This window comes from Pongo pygmaeus, chromosome 13 (genome assembly GCF_028885625.2).
Source record: "Pongo pygmaeus isolate AG05252 chromosome 13, NHGRI_mPonPyg2-v2.0_pri, whole genome shotgun sequence".
Classification (NCBI taxonomy): Eukaryota; Metazoa; Chordata; class Mammalia; order Primates; family Hominidae; genus Pongo; species Pongo pygmaeus.
This window is the reverse complement of record NC_072386.2, coordinates 115,866,775-115,884,244: the sequence shown is the minus strand read 5'-3', so window position 1 is coordinate 115,884,244 and position 17,470 is coordinate 115,866,775. Positions and strand designations below refer to the sequence as shown.

The 17,470-nt window shown below is 45.1% G+C and overlaps 1 protein-coding gene across 4 annotated transcripts in view; it reads right to left on the bottom strand.

The window, feature by feature from the left end:
- Positions 1-17,470, bottom strand: part of RABEPK (Rab9 effector protein with kelch motifs) — a 33,839-nt gene that overhangs the window by 5,934 nt on the left and 10,435 nt on the right. For 2 of the 4 annotated variants that reach the window (XM_054501314.2, XM_063650325.1), the window contains 3 exons: positions 14,483-14,635; positions 7,320-7,481; positions 14-163 (listed from right to left, as the gene is read on the bottom strand). In XM_054501314.2, the coding sequence (XP_054357289.1) occupies positions 14-163; positions 7,320-7,481; positions 14,483-14,635 (465 nt within the window). The remainder of the gene's footprint in view (positions 1-13; positions 164-7,319; positions 7,482-14,482; positions 14,636-17,470) is intronic. The other 2 variants (XM_054501316.2, XM_054501317.2) reach the window with 2 other exon arrangements.

Below are 17,470 nucleotides of genomic sequence, written 5' to 3'. Positions count from 1 at the left end.
GTGCCCTGCTTACTTCTATCAATGCAGTGGAGGTCATCATAGAATCTGTCCCCTGCCAAGCCTCCGTGGATGAAGAGCTTTGTCCCTGCTGCCACCATCACATGACCATGCCGGGGAGATGGAGGATTTCCAAGTGTCTCTGGCTGTGACCAGGTCAGAGTGTCTAGAAAAGTAAATTCAATAACATCAAATGGCAAAACTATTAAACAAGAACACGAGAAACAGGCCCAAGCCTCTGTAGCACCTCCCAGCAAGCAGAGCTGTCCCATGCAGGAAGCAACCTTGGGGTCATTCACTCCAACTCCCCCAGCCAATCCAGGCATCCCTCCTTTTACATCCTATAGGCTGCTGTGCTGGCTCACAGTTGTAACCCCAGCACTTTGGGAGGCCGAGACAGGTGGATCACCTGAGGTCAGGAGTTCGAGGCCAGCCTGGCCAACATGGTGAAACACTGTCTCTACTAAAAATACAAAAAAAAAAAAAAAAAAAAAAATTAGCCAGGTGTGGTGGCAGGTGCCTAGTAATTCCAGCTACTTGGGAGGCTGAGGCAGGAGAAATGCTTGAACCTGAGAGGTGGAGGTTGAAGTGAGCCGAGATTGCGCCATTGCATTCCAGCCTGGGTGACAGAGCAAGACTCTGTCTTAAAAAAAAAGAAAAAAAAAGTCCTATAGAGGCTCTGTGTGCATGCTTCTAGGGCTGGAGAGCCCACTACCAAACACCCCTGCCCTTTCTACTCAGCACCTGGAAGCCATTTCTTGCTATGAAATAAAAACGATCTCCTCTTTAGCTTCAAACTAAAACTGCCACAAAGTCAAAATGAATGAGTCTGTTTCTGTGACAACCCTTCAGAGTCATCTTCTTGTTATTCATTTATTTAATGTATTATTATTATTATTATTGAGACAAAATTTTGGTCTTGTTGCCCAGGCTGGAGTACAATGGCATGATCTCAGCTTACTGCAACCTCTGCCTCCCAGGTTCAAGTGATTCTCCTGCCTCAGCCTCCAGAGTAGTTGGGATTACAGGCATGCAACACCACATGCAGCTAATTTTTGTATTTTTAGTAGAGACGGGGTTTCTCCATGTTGGTCAGGCTGGTCTCGAACTCCTGACTTCAGGTTATCTGCCCACCTTGGCCTCCCAAAGTGCTGGGATTACAGGCATGAGTCACCATGCCTGGCTTCTATTTATTATTATTATTTTTTGGAGACAGAGTCTCGCTCTGTCACCCAGGCTGGAGTGCAATGGCACAATCTCGGCTTACTGTAACCTCCGCCTCCCCGGTTCAAGCAATTCTCCTGCCTCAGCCTCCCGAGTAGTTGGGACTACAGCCACATGCCACCACCCCCAGCTAATTTTTCTATTTTTAATAGAGACGGGGTATCACCATGTTGGCCAGGCTGGTCTTGATCTCTTGACCTTGTGATTCGCCCGCCTCGGCCTCCCAAAGTGCTGGGATTACAGACGTGAGCCACTGTGCCCGGCCCCATCTAATATTTTGTATTTTCATAGAGACAGAGTTTCACCATGTTGCCCAGGCTGGTCTCGAACTCCTGAGCTCAGGCAATCTGCCCACCTCGGCCTCCCAAAGTGCTAGGATTATAGGCGTGAGCCACTGTGCCCAGCCTTGTTATTTATTTATTTTATAAGTAATGTTTCAATAACAATTTCATCCCTTAATGACTAATATATGGACAAGTTACTTGTCTATGTCAGTGGCACTCAACTTTTTTTTTTTTTGCAGGGGGTCGGGGGACAGACCCCCTCTGTTGCTCTGTTGCTCAGGCTAGAATGCACAAGTGCGATCTTCGCCCACTGCAACCTCCACCTCCCAGGTTCAAGTGATTCTCCTGCCTCGGCCTCCTGAGTAGGTGGGATTACAAGTGCCCAAAACCACGCCCGGCTAATTTTTTTTTTTTTTTTTTTTTTTGAGACAAAGTCTTACTCCGTTACCCAGGCTGGAGTGCAGTGGTGCGATCTTGGCTTGCTGCAACCTCTGCCTTCCAGGTTCAACCGATTCTCCTGCCTCAGCCTCCTGAGTAGCTGGGATTACAGGTGTGCACCACCATGCCCAGCTAAATTTTTTTTTTCTTTTTCTTTTTTTTTGAAACAGTCTTCCTCTGTCACCCAGGCTGGACTGTTATGGTGCAATCTCAGCTCACTGCAACCTCCGCCTCCTAGGTTCAAGTGAGTCTACTGCCTCAGCCTCCCAAGTAGCTGGGATTACAGGTGCGTACCACCAAGCCCGGCTGATTTTTTGTACGTTTTTTAGTAGAGACGGGGTTTCACCGTGTTAGCCAGGATGGTCTTGATCTCCTGGCCTCGTGATCCGCCCGCCTCGGCCTCCCAAAGTGCTGGGGTTACAGGCGTGAGCCACCGCTCCTGGCCCTTAATTTTTGTATTTTTAGTAGAGACGGGGTTTCACCATGTTGGCCAACCTGGTCTCAAACTCCTGACCTAAAATGATCCACCTGTCTCAGCCTCCCAAAGTGTTGGGATTATAGGCATGAGCCACTGCGCCCATCCTAAATTTTTAAATATTTTTAGTAAAGCCGAGGTTTTGCCATGTTGGCCAGGCTAGTCTCAAACTCCTGACCACAAGAGATCCACCCCGCTGGGCCTCCCAAAGTGCTGGGATTACAGGCGTGAGCCACTGCATCCAGCCATTTAAAAAAAATTTTTTTTTTGAGATGGAGTTGTGCTCTTGTTGCCTAGGCTGGAGTGCAATGGCACGATCTGGGCTCTCACTGCAACCTCTGCCTCCCAGGTTCAAGCAATTCTCCTGCCTCAGCCTTTCAAATAGCTGGGATTATAGGTGCACACCATCATGCCTGGCTAATTTTTGTATTTTTAGTAGAGATAGGGATTGACCATGTTGCCCAGGCTGGTCTTGAACTCCTGGGCTCAAGTGATCCACCCACCTCGGCCTCCCAAAGTGCTGGGATTGCAGGTGTGAGCCACCACACCCAGCCTTATTATTATTTTTAGAGATGGGGTCTTGCTATATTGTCCAGGCTGGATTGGAACCCCTAGGCTCAAGTGGTCCTCCCACCTCAGCCTCCCAAGTAGCTGGGACTATAGGCACACACCACTGCATCCTACTAGACTCTTCTGTTTTCAAGACAATATCCTTAATTGATTTGCTGAAGGGGTTGGGAAAAAAACAGACTAGTCTTAAATAAAAGTTAGCAGGGACTCCTGATGTGGCAGTATAGGATAATGGCTAGAATGTGGGATTTGGAGCTGAAACCAGGTTATCTCAGTATATAACTATGTGGCCTTTCACCAATTACTTCTCTAAGCTCCAGTTTCTATAGCTGTAAAATAAGGATACAGACAATACTGGCTGGGCACAGTGGCTTATGCCTGTAATCCCAGCACTTTGGGAGCCCGAGGTGGGCAGATCACGAGGTCAGGAGATCGAGACCATCCTGACTAACACAGTAAAACCCTGTCTCTACTAAAAATATTTAAAAAATTAGCCAGGCGTGGTGGCATGTGCCTGTAGTCTCAGCTACTCGGGAGGCTGAGGCAGGAGAATCGCTTGAACCCGGGAGGTGGAGGTTGCAGTGAGCCAAGATTGCGCCATTGCACTCCAGCCTGGGCAACAGAGCATGACTTCGTCTCAAAAAAAAAAAAAAAAAAAAAAAAAAAAAAGACAATACCTACTTCTAAGAGCTGAGGTATGAATTAAATGAGATAATATACATAAAGCATGAAGGAAAAAAAAGTACCCAATACATGAGAGTTATGAATATGATTATTATTATGTTTTACTGCAGGCAACCCTTCTTATCTTCAAAGCTGTACATATATAGAATTCTGGAAAATTAATCCTTTCTATATACCAGAAAAGTCTTAAAGGAGTACTGCAAAAACTCTGTTTTTTTTTTTTTTTTTGAGATGGAGTGTTGCTCTGTCGCCCAGGCTGGAGTGCAGTGGTGAGATCTTGGCTCACTGCAACCTCTGCCTCCTGGTTCAAGCGATTCTCCTGCCTCAGCCTCCCAAGTAGCTGGGATTACAGGCACCTGCCGCCATGCCTGGATAATTTTTTGTATTTTCAGTTGAAACAGGGTTTCACCATGTTGTCAAGGCTAGTTTTGAACTCCTGACCTCAAGTGATCCACCTGCTTTGGTCTCCCAAAGTGGCCTCCAAAGGATTATGGGCATGAGCCACCGTGCCCGGCCTGCAAAAACTCTTTGAAACAAAGGTCTGCCAAACAATTTATCTTTGAATTACTGTTTATGGTATGCCTGCTGGTTGTTCAAGGAGTCCCCAGTGTCCCAAGGAATTTAATTTAAAATTACCTGAAATGGTTTTTGCATAAATATGTTCCTTATAGCATTTTTTTTTTTTTTTTTAGAGTCAGGGTCTCGCTCTATTGCAAAGGCTGGAGTGCAGTGGTGCAATTATGGCTCACTCCATCCTCAAACTCCTGGGCCCAAACGATCCTCCAGCCTCCTGAGCCGATGGGATTATAGGCATGAGTCAGCATACCTGGCTTGTTCATTACAGTATTGTTTATAATAGAGAAGAATTGGAAATAGCCTAAGCGTCCATCAGCAGGTTTAATTATTGGTATAGCCATGATGAAATATTACACTTTTTAAAAAATTTATTTATTTTTTTGAGACGGAGCCTTGCTCTCTCGCCCAGGCTAGAGTGCAGTGGCGTGATCTTGGCTCACTGCTGCTTCCACCTCCCAGGTTCAAGGGATTCTCCCGCCTCAGCCTCCCTAGTAGCTGGGATTACAGGCACCCGCCACCATGTCCAGCTAATTTTTTGTATTTTTAGTAGAGACAGGGTTTCATCACGTTGCCCAGGATTACCTGACCTCAGGTAATCCACCCACCTCTGCCTCCTGGGTTCAAGCAATTCTGCTGCCTCAGCCTCCTGAGTAGCTGGGATTATAGGCACCCGCCACCATTCCCAGCTGATTTTTGTATTTTTAGTAGAGACAGGGTTTCACCATCTTGGCCAGGCTGGTCTCCTGACCTCATGATCCACCCGCCTCGGCCTCCCAAAGTGCTAGGATTACAGGCGTGAGCCACCGCGCCCGGCCTAAGCACTTATTAAAAATGATGGTGAAGGCCGGGTGGTGTGGCTCAATGCCTGTAATCGCAGCACTTAGAGGGACCAAAACTGAAGGATCACTTGAGGCTAGGAGTTTCAGACCAGCCTTGGCAATGCAGTGAGACCCTGACTCTAACATTTATATAATAATAATCATTTCGAAATGCTGGTGAAGACTTTCTGATTGCATGGAACAATGCTTAAGTGAAAAATACAGGATGCAAACGTAACATATAGAATTATCTCTGTTCTTTTTTTTTTTTTTTTTTTGAGACAGAGTCTTGCTTCCTCACCCAGGCTGGAATGCAGTGGCAAGATCTCGGCTCCATGCAACCTCCACCTCCGGGGTTCAAGTGATTCTCATGCCTCAGCCTCCCAAGTAGCTGGGATTACAGGTGTGCGCCACCACGCCCAGTTAATTTTTTGTATTTTTAGTAGAGACGAGGTTTCACTATGTTGGTCAGGCTGCTCTTGAACTCCTGACCTCAAGTAATCTGCCCTCCTCAGCCTCCCAAAGTCCTGGCATTACAGGCGTGAGCCACCACGTCTGGTTTGAATTATCTCTGTTCTTAAAAAAAAGATTGATAATACACTGAGATGTTAACAGTAATTTAATTTTGGGGTGATAGTACATACACATGTACACACACACACACATACACATTTTTTTTTCTTGTTCCTTATAGTTTTATATGTTCAAAACCAATATTATTTAAACATTTTAAAACTGCTTTAAAAGAATCACAAAGCCCATTCTTTCTGGAAAGAGAAAAGTCACACTGTGATGTGTCTTTTTTTTTTTTTTTTTTTCCCCAAATACTCTGGCTTGGGAATCTTCTATCTCTTAATTTCCCCAATTTTACTTTGCAAGGTAAAAATTTTGGCTGAGTGTGGTGGCAGAGGTGGGTAGGCAGTGGCAGGCAAATTGCTTGAGCTCATGAGTTTGAGACCAGCCTGGGCAACATGGCAAAACTGCATCTCTACAATAAAAATACAAAAGTCTGGCTGGGTGCAGTGGCTCATGCCTGTAATCCCAGCACTTTGGGAGGCTGAAGTAGGCAGATTACCTGAGGTCGGGGTTCAAGACCAGCCTGGCCAACATGGTGAAACCCTGTCTCTACTAAAAACGCAAAAAATTAGACGGACATGTTGGTGCATGCCTGTAATCCCAGCTAGTTGGGAGGCTGAGGCAGGAGAATCGCTTGAACCTGGGAGGCAGGGGTTGCAGTGAGCCGAGATTGGGCCACTGCACTCCAGCCTGGGCAACAGAGAGAGACTCCATCTTAAAAAAAAAAAAAAGAAAAAAAAAATCAGCCAGGCATGTACCTGAGGTGGGGAAAGGAAAGGCTGAAGGGGAATCTTTTACTTCTGTTTGTTTTTTGTCTTTCTTATTCTTTTACTTTTTTACTTTATAAATTATATGGTTTAAACTTTTTAATTTGATCATTATACCTTTTCTTTTTTTTATTTAGTTTTTGAGATAGAGTCTCGCTCTGTTGCCAAGGCTGGAGTGCAATGGCGCGATCTTGGCTCATTGCCACCTCCGCCTCCCAGGTTCAAGTGATTCTCCTGCCTCAGCCTCCCGAGTAGCTGGGATTACAGGCACCCACCGCTGCACCCGGCCAATTTTTGTATTTTTAGTAGAGACGGGGTTTTGCCATGATGGCCAGACTGGTTTCGAACTCCTGACCTCAGGTGATCCTCCCGCCTGGGCGTCACAAAGTGCTGGGATCACAGGCGTGAGCCACCATGCCTGGCCTACCTTTTTAGTTTTATTTATTTATTTATTTGAGATGGAGTATTGCTCTGTTGCCCAGGCTGAGTGCAGTGGCCTGATCTTGGCTCACTGAAACCTCCTCCTCCTGAGTTTAAGCTATTCTCCTGCCTCAGCCTCCTGAGTAACTGGGATTACAGGTGCATGCCATCATGCCCGGATAATTTTTGTGTTTTTAGTAGAGACACGGTATGTTGGCCAGGCTGTTCTCGAACTCCTGACCTTAAGTGGTCTACCTGCCTCAGCCTTCCAAAGCTCTGGGATTACAGGTGTGAGCCACCATGCCAGGCCTGACTATCCCTTTTTAAATGCCAATTTTGCTGTGGGAAAAAGATGTCAGCTAAAAGATATAACAAAGAAGTCTAGAAGTGAGATAGTCAGGCTTTCCTTTTCTAACTTCTGTTTCCTATATTAGGTAATCTGTAAACAGGGATGGCCCTGACCAGCCCCAAGGTGCCCACCAGTCCATACTTGCGTCAAACACATGCAGCTTCGTGTCCTGCACAGGCTGGGCACCTCTCTCTCCGCCCCCAAAGACATATAGCTGGTTTCCAATGGCTGCTGATGATGTATGGAATGTTCTTGGGGATGGTGGGGGGCTGGTCACTTCTGGCGTGGTCCACGTCCTGGTTTCTGGGCCAGAGAGAATGCAGGCACTTAAAATATCCAGGTAGAGGGGCTTCTGACCTTGACTCTGGGGCTGAGTGAAGTCAGTTTCCAAACTCCAATCCCCAGGGGGGCCAGCATAGTTTTGGGCAGGGATCTCATACTCATAAACATCAAGGAAGAATGAAGATGATACTTAGGATTTGCCAAGACAGTCCAAAATCCCCAAGATTTCAAAGCCGTAAGTACAAGAATGGGTGCAGTGACTCATGCCTGTAATCCCAGCACTTTGTGAGGCCAAGGCAGGCAGATCACTTGAGGTCAGGAGTTCGAGACCAGCCTGGCCAACATGGGGTAAAACCCCGTCTCTACTAAAAATCTAAAAAAATTAGCCGGGTATGGTGGTGGGGACCTGTAATCCCAGCTCCTGAGGAGGTTGAGGCAGGAGAATCGCTTGAACCCAGGAGGTGAAGGTTGCAGTGAGCTGAGACTGTACCACTGCACTCCAGCCTGGGTGACAGAGCAAGGCTCCATCTCAAAAAAAAGAAAAAAAGAAAAAAAAGAGGTGAATTTGTTTTGGAGGCCTTCAAATATCCTCTCTGAACCCTCTTCTACTTTGCTCACTATCGCTCCCTCTAACATCTGCTAACATTCATTCCCACTAGATGCCAGAGTCCAAGTGTGCCAAATTTCCCAGAAAATGTGGCCAATAAAAGAAAGTAGGCAGGCCATGTGCAGTAGCTAACACCTGTAATCTCAGCAGTTTGGGAAGTCGAGGTAGGAGGATTGCTTGAGCCCAGGAGTTTGTGACCAGACTGGGAAACAAAGCAATATCGTGTCTCTACAAAAAAACAGCCAGGTGCAGTGGCTCACGCTTGTAATCCCAGCACTTTGGGAGACCAAGATGGGTGGATCACTTGAGGTCAGGAGTTCTAGACCAACCTGGCCAACATGGTGAAATCCCATCTCTACTAAAAATAAAAAAAAAATTGAAAAAAAAAAAAGCCAGGTGTGGTGGTGGGGACCTGTAATCCCAGCTACTCAGGAGGCTGAGACAGGAGAATCGCTTGAACCAGGAGGTGGAGGATGCAGTGAGCTGAGATCATGCCACTGCATTCCAGCCTGGTTGACAAAGCGAGACTTCATCTTAAAAAATAATAATAATAAAATAAAATAAATTAAAAATTTAAAAAAATTAGGCTGAGCACAGTGGCTGTAAGGCCTGTAACCCTAGAACTTTGAGAGGCCAAGGCAGGAGGATTGCCTGAGCCCAGGAGTTTGAGGCTGCAGTGAACTATGATTGTGCCATTGCACTCTAGCCTGGGTAGAAGAGTAAGACCATATCTCGAAAAAAAAAAAAAAAGAAATGAAAAAAAAAAGTAGACAATACTATTACATTTTGGTAGCAGTAATAATAGTCCCTACTAAACAGTAAATGCTAAACAAATATTAATTTCCCCATTTTACAGATAAGAGAATTGAAGCAGGGATGGATTAAGTCACTTTTTTAAAGTGACATGGCTAGCCAGGCTTGGTGACTCATGCCTGTAACCCCAACACTTTAGCAGGCTGGGGCAGGTGGATTACTTGAGCCCAGGAGTTTGAGACCAGCCTGGGCAACATGGCAAAACCCTGTCTCTACAAAAAAATTAAAAAAATTAGTTGGGTGTGGTGGCGTATGCCTATAGTCCCAGCTACCTGAGAGGCTTCAGTGGGAGGATTAACTGGGCCTGCAGCAGTTGAGGCTGCAGTGAGCCAAGATCACATCACTGCAACTCCAGCCTGGGTTACAGAGTAAGACAAAGAAAGAGAGAGAGAAAGAGAGAGAGAGACAGATAAAGTGACATGCCTAAGAAATGGCTGAGTTGGAATTTAAACTGTTTCAGTAACACCAAGATCTATGTAATTCCCACTTCTCTGACTGGAGAATAAAATTTCACCACCTACATAGAAGTATAGAAAGCTTATTTCTTTTAAGGATGAAGTCTGGATTTTACAGAAGCAGATGCATTAATTGAGCACCCTCAATGGGCAGCATCATTGCTCTAAGCACTGCCATCCCTGGTGTCTTCACTCAAGCCTGGGAAGTGAGCGGAAGTATCTCTACTTTTAGATGAGGAAACTGAAGCTCTGCACATTTAAATCCTTTCCTGCAGGTTATAGTATATGTGCATAGCAGAGCAGGAGTTTGAACTCAGTTTTTTGTTTTTTTTTTTTCCGAGACGGAGTCTCGCTGTGGCTCCCAGGTCGGAGTGCAGTGGCGCGATCTCGGCTCACTGCAAGCTCCGCCTCCCGGGTTCACGCCATTCTCCTGCCTCAGCCTCCTGAGCAGCTGGGACTACAGGCGCCCGCCACCATGCCCGGCTAATTTTTTGTATTTTTTTTTTTTTAGTAGAGACAGGGTTTCACCGTGTTAGCCAGGATGGTCTCGAGCTCCTGACCTCGTGATCCGCCAGCCTTGGCCTCCCAAAGTGCTGAGATTACAGGCGTGAGCTACCGCGCCAGGCCTGAACTCAGTTCTATCAGAGTCCCATACTTGCTCTACCATAACACACCAAGAAATTCTGTCTTTTGTAAAAGGTCTGAGTCCAATATATAAAATGCCACAGGAAACATCTGTAATATGTGTGGGACTCAAATGGGGACCTGGAGACTGAAAAAGTCTCAGCCTATATCCAAAGCAAAATGTAGCTGTCTCTATAGTTACAGATGTTGGAGAGCTTTTGGATCTTAGAGGGAGCTAGAAAGGTACACATGTCACCTCCAGGCCCAGAAGACCCTAGGGCTGTATTGCTGCCAACTCAAACACCAGTACAAAGAATCACAAAGGAGTCCTGAGCATTTGAGGGACTTGCCTTGGTAACAAATGCAACTAAGTACATATTTCATATTTCTTGGGCATGATGTCAAATTATATTTTCTAGGAGAGAAAAGGGATATGATAGAAAATCACCCTCCTTAATATAAAAATTAGCTGGGCATGGTGGCATGCGCCTGTAATCCCAGCCACTCGGGAGGCTGAGGCTGGAGAATCATTTGAACCCAAGAGGTGGAGGATGCAGTGAGCTGAGATCGCGCCACTGCACTCCAGCCTTGGCAACACAGCGAGACTCTGTCTCAAAAATAAAAAAATAAAATAAATAAAATAAAATCACCCTCTTTGACAGCTTTCCAAATTCTCACTTTATTTTATTTCAATGGATAGCATTGTTGAAATTCAAAAGGCCAGGGTTCCAGAACTGATTTCCCTTTGCCAAACCTTAACTACATCAATGACCACAACAATTACTGAGCATTAATTATGTGCCAGATACTGAGTTTATTTAAATCCTTGACAAATTAACAAAGTAGAAACTATTATTATCCAATGTGACAGAAAACAGAGGCAGAGAGAGGTTAAATCACTTGTCCAAGGTCATGGTTAGTGCATAGCAAAACAGAGACCCTCATCTGTGCCCTTAACCCCCATATCATACTGCTACTCCGCCAAACAAATTGGCTTCACAATTAGCCAAATGGTCTGCCAAGTGTCTACTCCATCTCTTTCTTCTTCTTCCTTTTTTTTTTTTTTTTTTGAGACGGAGTCTCACTCTGTCACCCAGGCTGGAGTGCAGTGGCGCAATCTTGGCTCACTGCAACCTCCACCTCCCAGGTTCAAGCGATTCTCCTGCCTCAGCCTCCCTGTAAGCCCAGCCTGTAGTTGGGACTACAGGCACCTGCCACCAAGCCCAGCTAATTTTTTTTTTGTATTTTTAGTAGAGACGGGGTTTCAGTATGTTGGCTAGGCTGGTCTGGAACTCCTGACCTTGTGATCTGCCCTCCTTGTCCTCCCAAAGTGTTGGGATTACAGGCATGAGCCACCACGCCCGGCCGTGTCTACTTTATTTCTGACAGTGTTCTGTACCCTGAGTATTCAACAATTAACAAACTCTTCCCTTCAAAGCACTTATGTTCCATAGAGGGAGGGCAGGGAAGAGGAGGGAAGATGGGAAATAAATACCCAAACAAATAAATCAAATTAAAAGATAACATACTGTCTAAATGTGCTGAAGGAATTTAAATACTTGACACAAAATTTGGTCCTAGTTCCTGAACTCTGACCAACTATTGTACAAATATATATTTTTTATATATATTTTTTTTATCGGGCAATACTCAACAAATGTAGTAGGTGGGCAACACCCCAAATATATTGTTGATAGAGGGAACTGAGCGAGAGTTGGCTGACACGTGAAAAATGTCCAGGTCAAAAAATGCTTTTTTGAGAGGGAGTCTCACTCATTGCTCAGGCTGTGGCATGATCTCGGCACAATGCAACCTCTGCTTCCTGAGTTCAAGCGATTTTCCTGCCCCATCCTCCTCAGAAGCTGGGACTACAGGCATACACCACCATGCCTGGCTAATTTTTGTATTTTTATAGTGACAGGGTTTCACCATGTTGGCCAGGCTGCTCTCGAACTCCTGACCTCAGGTGATCTGCACACCTCAGCCTCCCAAAGTGCTGCGATTACAGGTGTGAGCCACCGCGCTGGCCCAGAATGCATATTTAAACTATGAACAAGTTTTTTTGCCTATCAAATTAGCAGTGTTTAAAACTGATAAATTCAGTGCTGGTCAGTAATGAAAGAAACACTGTTAAACACCATTGGAGAGAGGATAAACTGGAAAAATCTTTCTGGAGAGCAATTTGGTAGTATGCATCAAAACTTTGAAAAGGTTCACAGTATTTTACCTAGTCTTTTTATTTCTTGGCAGGAACCCTAAGAAAATAATTTGAAATACAGTCTATCACTTCTGAATGAAGATGTTCACTGCTTTGTTAATTATAATGGTAAAAACCTGAAAAGAACTAAATGTTCATAAATGGAGAAATTATGATATTATGGAGTATTTTATATATAATGGAGTATGATACAGCCATTAAAAATGATGTTGGCCAGGTGCAGTGGCTCATGTCTGTAATCCCAACACTTTGGGAGGCCGAGGCAGGCAAATTGCTTGAGCCCAGGAGTTTGAGACCACCTTGGGCAACATGGCAAAACTCTGTCTCTACAAAAAATACAAACAAATTAGCTAGGCATGGTGGCAAGCACCTGTAGTCCCAGCTACCTGGGAGGCTGAGGTAGGAGGTTCACCTGAGCCTGGGTGATCGAGGCTGCAGTGAGCTGTGATCATACCACTGCATCCCAGCCTGGGCAACAGAGTGAGACCCTGCCTCGAAAAAAAAAAAGTTAACAACAAAAAAACCCAAAACAAAACAAACAAATGATATTATATTAACAAAGCATTGTTATTAATAACAAATCAATTATTTTGCTGAAGCCAAAAAAAAAAAAAACCACCTATTCCTCCTGGGATTATGAAATTAAAAGGAAAAAGTTATGAACATGTAAATTTAGTATGATCTCAGGCTTGTAAAAACAGAGAAAAGACGGGAAAAAGACAGAAAGCTGGGCCGGGCACATTGGCTGACGCCTGTAATCCCAGCATTTTGGGAGGCTGAGGTGGGCGGATCACTTGAGATCAAGAATTCGAGACCAGCCTGGCTAACATTGAGAAACCCCATCTCTGCTAAAAATACAAAATTAGCCAGGCATTGTGGTGCATGCCTGTAATCCCAGCTACTTGGGAGGCTGAGGCAGGAGAATCGCTTGAATCCGGGAGGCAGAAGCTGTGGTGAGCCCAGATCACACCATTGCACTCCAGCCTGTGCAACAAGAGTGAAACTCCGTCACACACACACAAAAAAGACAGAAAATTGTTAACAGCCTTAATATAATAGGATTGTGGATGACTTTTTCCACTTATTTGTACTTTTCAAGTGTTTTACAATGAACATAAATAATATTTGTAAAGAGAAAAACAAAAACAAACAAAAGGCAAAAAGACAAGTCCACTTCCCCACAGGTGGTTTAGCAACCTCCTCTCAGTAGTGATGTTCCCAAACTGCTTCCTCTGTGATAAAACTGTCAGTGATGGAAACAGCAAGATATGAAAAACAAAAACAAACAAACAAAACAAACAAACAAAATATCTTGCCAGTGAGACAAGTTAGGAACTTCGTACTTTTGGCTAAAAGAAACATACTAGGAGGATCCAGGTCAGTGTTTCTTAACTTCGGCACTACTGACATTTTAGACCAGATAATTCTTCCCTGTGGTGGCTGTCTTAGGCACGACAGCATATATATACAGCATATCTGGCCTCTACCCCCTAGAAGCCAGTAGCCCATCCTACCCCCAGTTGTGATAACCCAGAATGTTTCCAGATATGGCCAAATGTCCCACAGGGGCACAATCTCCTTTACTGGAGGACCACTAATCTAGGTGACTTGGGTTCTAAGCCTGGCTCAGTCACTGACTCTCTTGTGACTTTATTTTTTTTTTAGTTTTTTTTTTTTTCTTTCTTTTTTTTTTTTGAGACAGAGTCTCACTGTCGCCCAGGCTGGAGTGCAGTGGCATGATCCCAGCTCACTGCAATCTCCGCCTCCCGGGTTCAAGCGATTCTCCTACCTCAGCCTCCTGAATAGCTGGGATTATAGGCGCCCACCACTACGCCCAGCTAATTTTTGTATTTTTAATAGAGATGGGGTTTCACCATGCTGGCCAGGCTGATCTCAAACTCCTGACCTCAAGTGATCCGCCTTCCTCGGCCTCCCAAAGTACTGGGATTACAGGCATGGGCCACCACGCCCGGCCTCTTGTGACTTTAGGAAAGTCACTTTCCCCTTGATAAACCTGAATTGCCCACTTGACATAGCTATTCTCTGAAGTCCCTTCCAGCTTTGGCATTTAACAAGTTAAAAATTGTATGTGTTACCAACAATTGTTTTTATTCTGTTGTTTTCAGATTATGCTACAAGTTAAAATTCCTATTTTCTATGTCAGCAAAGTTAAATGGTAATTAGTATAATCCAAATGTACTGGAATTATAATTGGATTTATATATATATATGTGTGTGCATATATATATACATGCATGAACGTTTATTTGTATGTACGTAAATAAAATAACCTTTGGCTACTTACCAGGATTCAGGACTTGTAGACAATTTCGATTTCCTGATTGGTTGGCACCTCCAAATACCCAGATACGGTCAGGTGTGCAGGAGGGAATGAAGCTAGCATGTTCATACCGGGGCAAGAGGCCCTTGCAGGTAACTAAGTCCCACTGGTGTTTTCCTGGAAAACATTTCACCCAGTTCCTAGATTGGGGCTGCCAATTGTTATATTGGTTGGCACACTGGGGAGGGTCATGAGAAGAGGGCCATAAACATAAATGAAAACCACTGAATCACTTAAAGGGCATGTTGTCAACCTCCAGAAAATTCTATAATAGATACTTAAGGGGCTGTCTGCCTAGTCCATAGACCCCGTTCTATGCCAACTGTCCCCACTTTGTCAACCACAAGGATAGATCCCAGATGACATATTTGTACTACACTTTGACTTTGTAGCTTTAGCTGATTGGGTTGAAGGTAGCCAATGAAACCAGAATGAGCCAACCAGATCAAGTGCTTCCACTTTCTCATGATGCTGGGCTCTACTTCCTGTCCTTGAATTCTTTCAAACACGCCTGTGTTGGCCGGGTGCAGTGGCTCACGCCTGTAATCCGAGCACTTTGGGAGGCTCAGGTGGGCGGATCACGAGGTCAGGAGATCGAAACCATCCTGGCCAACATGGTGAAACCTCGTCTCTACTAAAATACAAAAAATTAGCCAAGCATAGTGGCATGCGCCTGTAGTCCCAGCTACTCGGGAGGCTGAGGCAGGGGAATCGCTTGAACCCGGGGTTATTTTACTTGGTAAACCAAGCGGAGGTTGCAGCGAGCCGAGATTATGCCACTGTACTCCAGTCTGGGAACACAGCAAGACTCTGTCTCAAAAAAAAAAAAGAAAGAAAGAAACATGCCTGTATCTGACTAAATAAATTCCTTTTTCCTCTGGTTTAAGTGAGATTCTGTTACTTGCGAATAAATGATGGCTGGCTAAGACAAGTTCACAGAATAGTAATACCTAACCTTGGTTGGGCGCGGTGGCTCACGCTTGTAATCCCAGCACTTTGGGAGGCCGAGGCAGGCGGATCATGAGGTCAGGAGATCGAGACCATCCTGGCTAACATAGTGAAACACTGTCTCTACTAAAAACACAAAAAATTAGCTGGGCGCGGTGGCAGGCGCCTGTAGTCCCAGCTGCTTGGGAGGCTGAGGCAGGAGAATGGCATGAACCCAGGAGGCAGAGCTTGCAGTGAGCTGAGATCGCGCTCCAGCCTGGGTGACAGAGTAAGACTCCGTCTCAAAAAAAAAAAAAAAAATACCTAACCTTTATTATTAATAGTTATTTTGCTTGGTTAACCAATTACACAAGACCTTTACAGGCATTATCTTGTTAGATCTGAAGCAAGTTATTATCCCTACTTTATAGAGCACTGAGGTCCAGATGGTTGAGATGGTGTAGCCAGGGTCACAAAGCTATTAATAGGTTGCAATAAAGATGTAACTTGAGCTAATTTAATGTAATTGAGGGCTAGAAGTGATTTAATTTACCTTTGAATTTTTTTTTTTTTTTTGAGATGGAGTCTTGCTCTGTTGCCCAGGCTGGAAGCACACTGGCGCGATCTTGGCTCACTGCAACCTCTGCCTCCCAGGTTCAAGCGATTCTCCTGCCTCAACCTCCCAAGTAGCTGGGATTAAATGCGTGCGCTACCATGCCTGGCTAATTTTTGTATTTTTAGTAGAGATGGGGAGTTTCACCATGTTGGCCAGGCTGGCCTCGAACTCCTGACCTCAAGTGATCCGCCCGCCTTGGCCTCCCAAGGTGCTCGGGGATTACACCTCGTCCAGCCTTCCTTTGATTTTTTAGTGCAGGGAGTAGAAATTCAAATGCCTAGGCAGGAGTAACAAAAACTGTGGCAAACTGGAGAATAAGAGCCCTCTTGATAGGTGGCAGCTCAGTTCCAAATAATTGTTGTCATGTAGACAGGCAGGCCTACCGACAATAGATTTTCGAACATTATCAAGAGAAGCCAAACCATTTAAATTTTTATATGTAGATTTCTGCATAATTGGTTGGTAAACAATTTAAGATTAGGCTGGGCGTGGTAGCTCACGCATGTAATCCCAGCACTTGGGGAGGCCAAGGTGGGTGGATCACTTGAGGTCAGGAGTTCAAGACCTGCCTGGCCAACATGGTGAAACCCCATCTCTACTAAAAATACAAAAATTAGCTGGGCATGGTGGCACGTGCCTGTAGTTCCAGCTACTTGGGAGTATGAGGCAGGAGAATCACTTTTTTTTTTTTTTTTGAGACAGCGTCTCGCCCTATCACCCAGGCTGGAGTGCAGTGGCACGATCTCGGCTCACTGCAAGCTCTGCCTCCCAGGTTCATGCCATTCTCCTGCCTCAGCCTCCCGAGTAGCTGGGACTACAGGCGCCCGCCACCACGCCTGGCTAATTTTTTTTTGTATTTTTAGTAGAGATGGGTTTTCACCATGTTAGCCAGGATAGTCTCGATCTCCTGACCTCGTGATCCGCCCGCCTCGGCCTCCCAAAGTGCTGGGATTACAGCATGGTGAGCCACTGTGCCCGGCCCAGGAGAATCACTTTAATCCAGGAGGCAGAGGTTGCAGTGAGCCAAGATCGTGCCACTGCACTCCAGCCTGGGTGACAGTTTGAGACTCCATTTCAAAAAAAAAAAAAAACTTAAGATTAAAACAATATGGAAACATTACATGGACCTAACAAAATACGTAAGTGGGCCACCATTGTTCAACATCTGCCCTTGTGTAGAGCAAAGAATAATCGTTTCTTTCTTTTTCTTTTCTTTTTTTTTTTTTGAGATGGAATCTTGCTCCATTGCCAGACTGGAGTGCAGTGGCGTAATCTTGGCTCACTGCAACCTCTGCCTCCCAGATGCAAGCAATTCTCCTGCCTCAGCTGGGACTATGGGCACAAGCCATCACGCCCAGCTAATTTTTTTTTGCATTTTTAGTACAGACAGGGTTTCACCATGTTGGCCA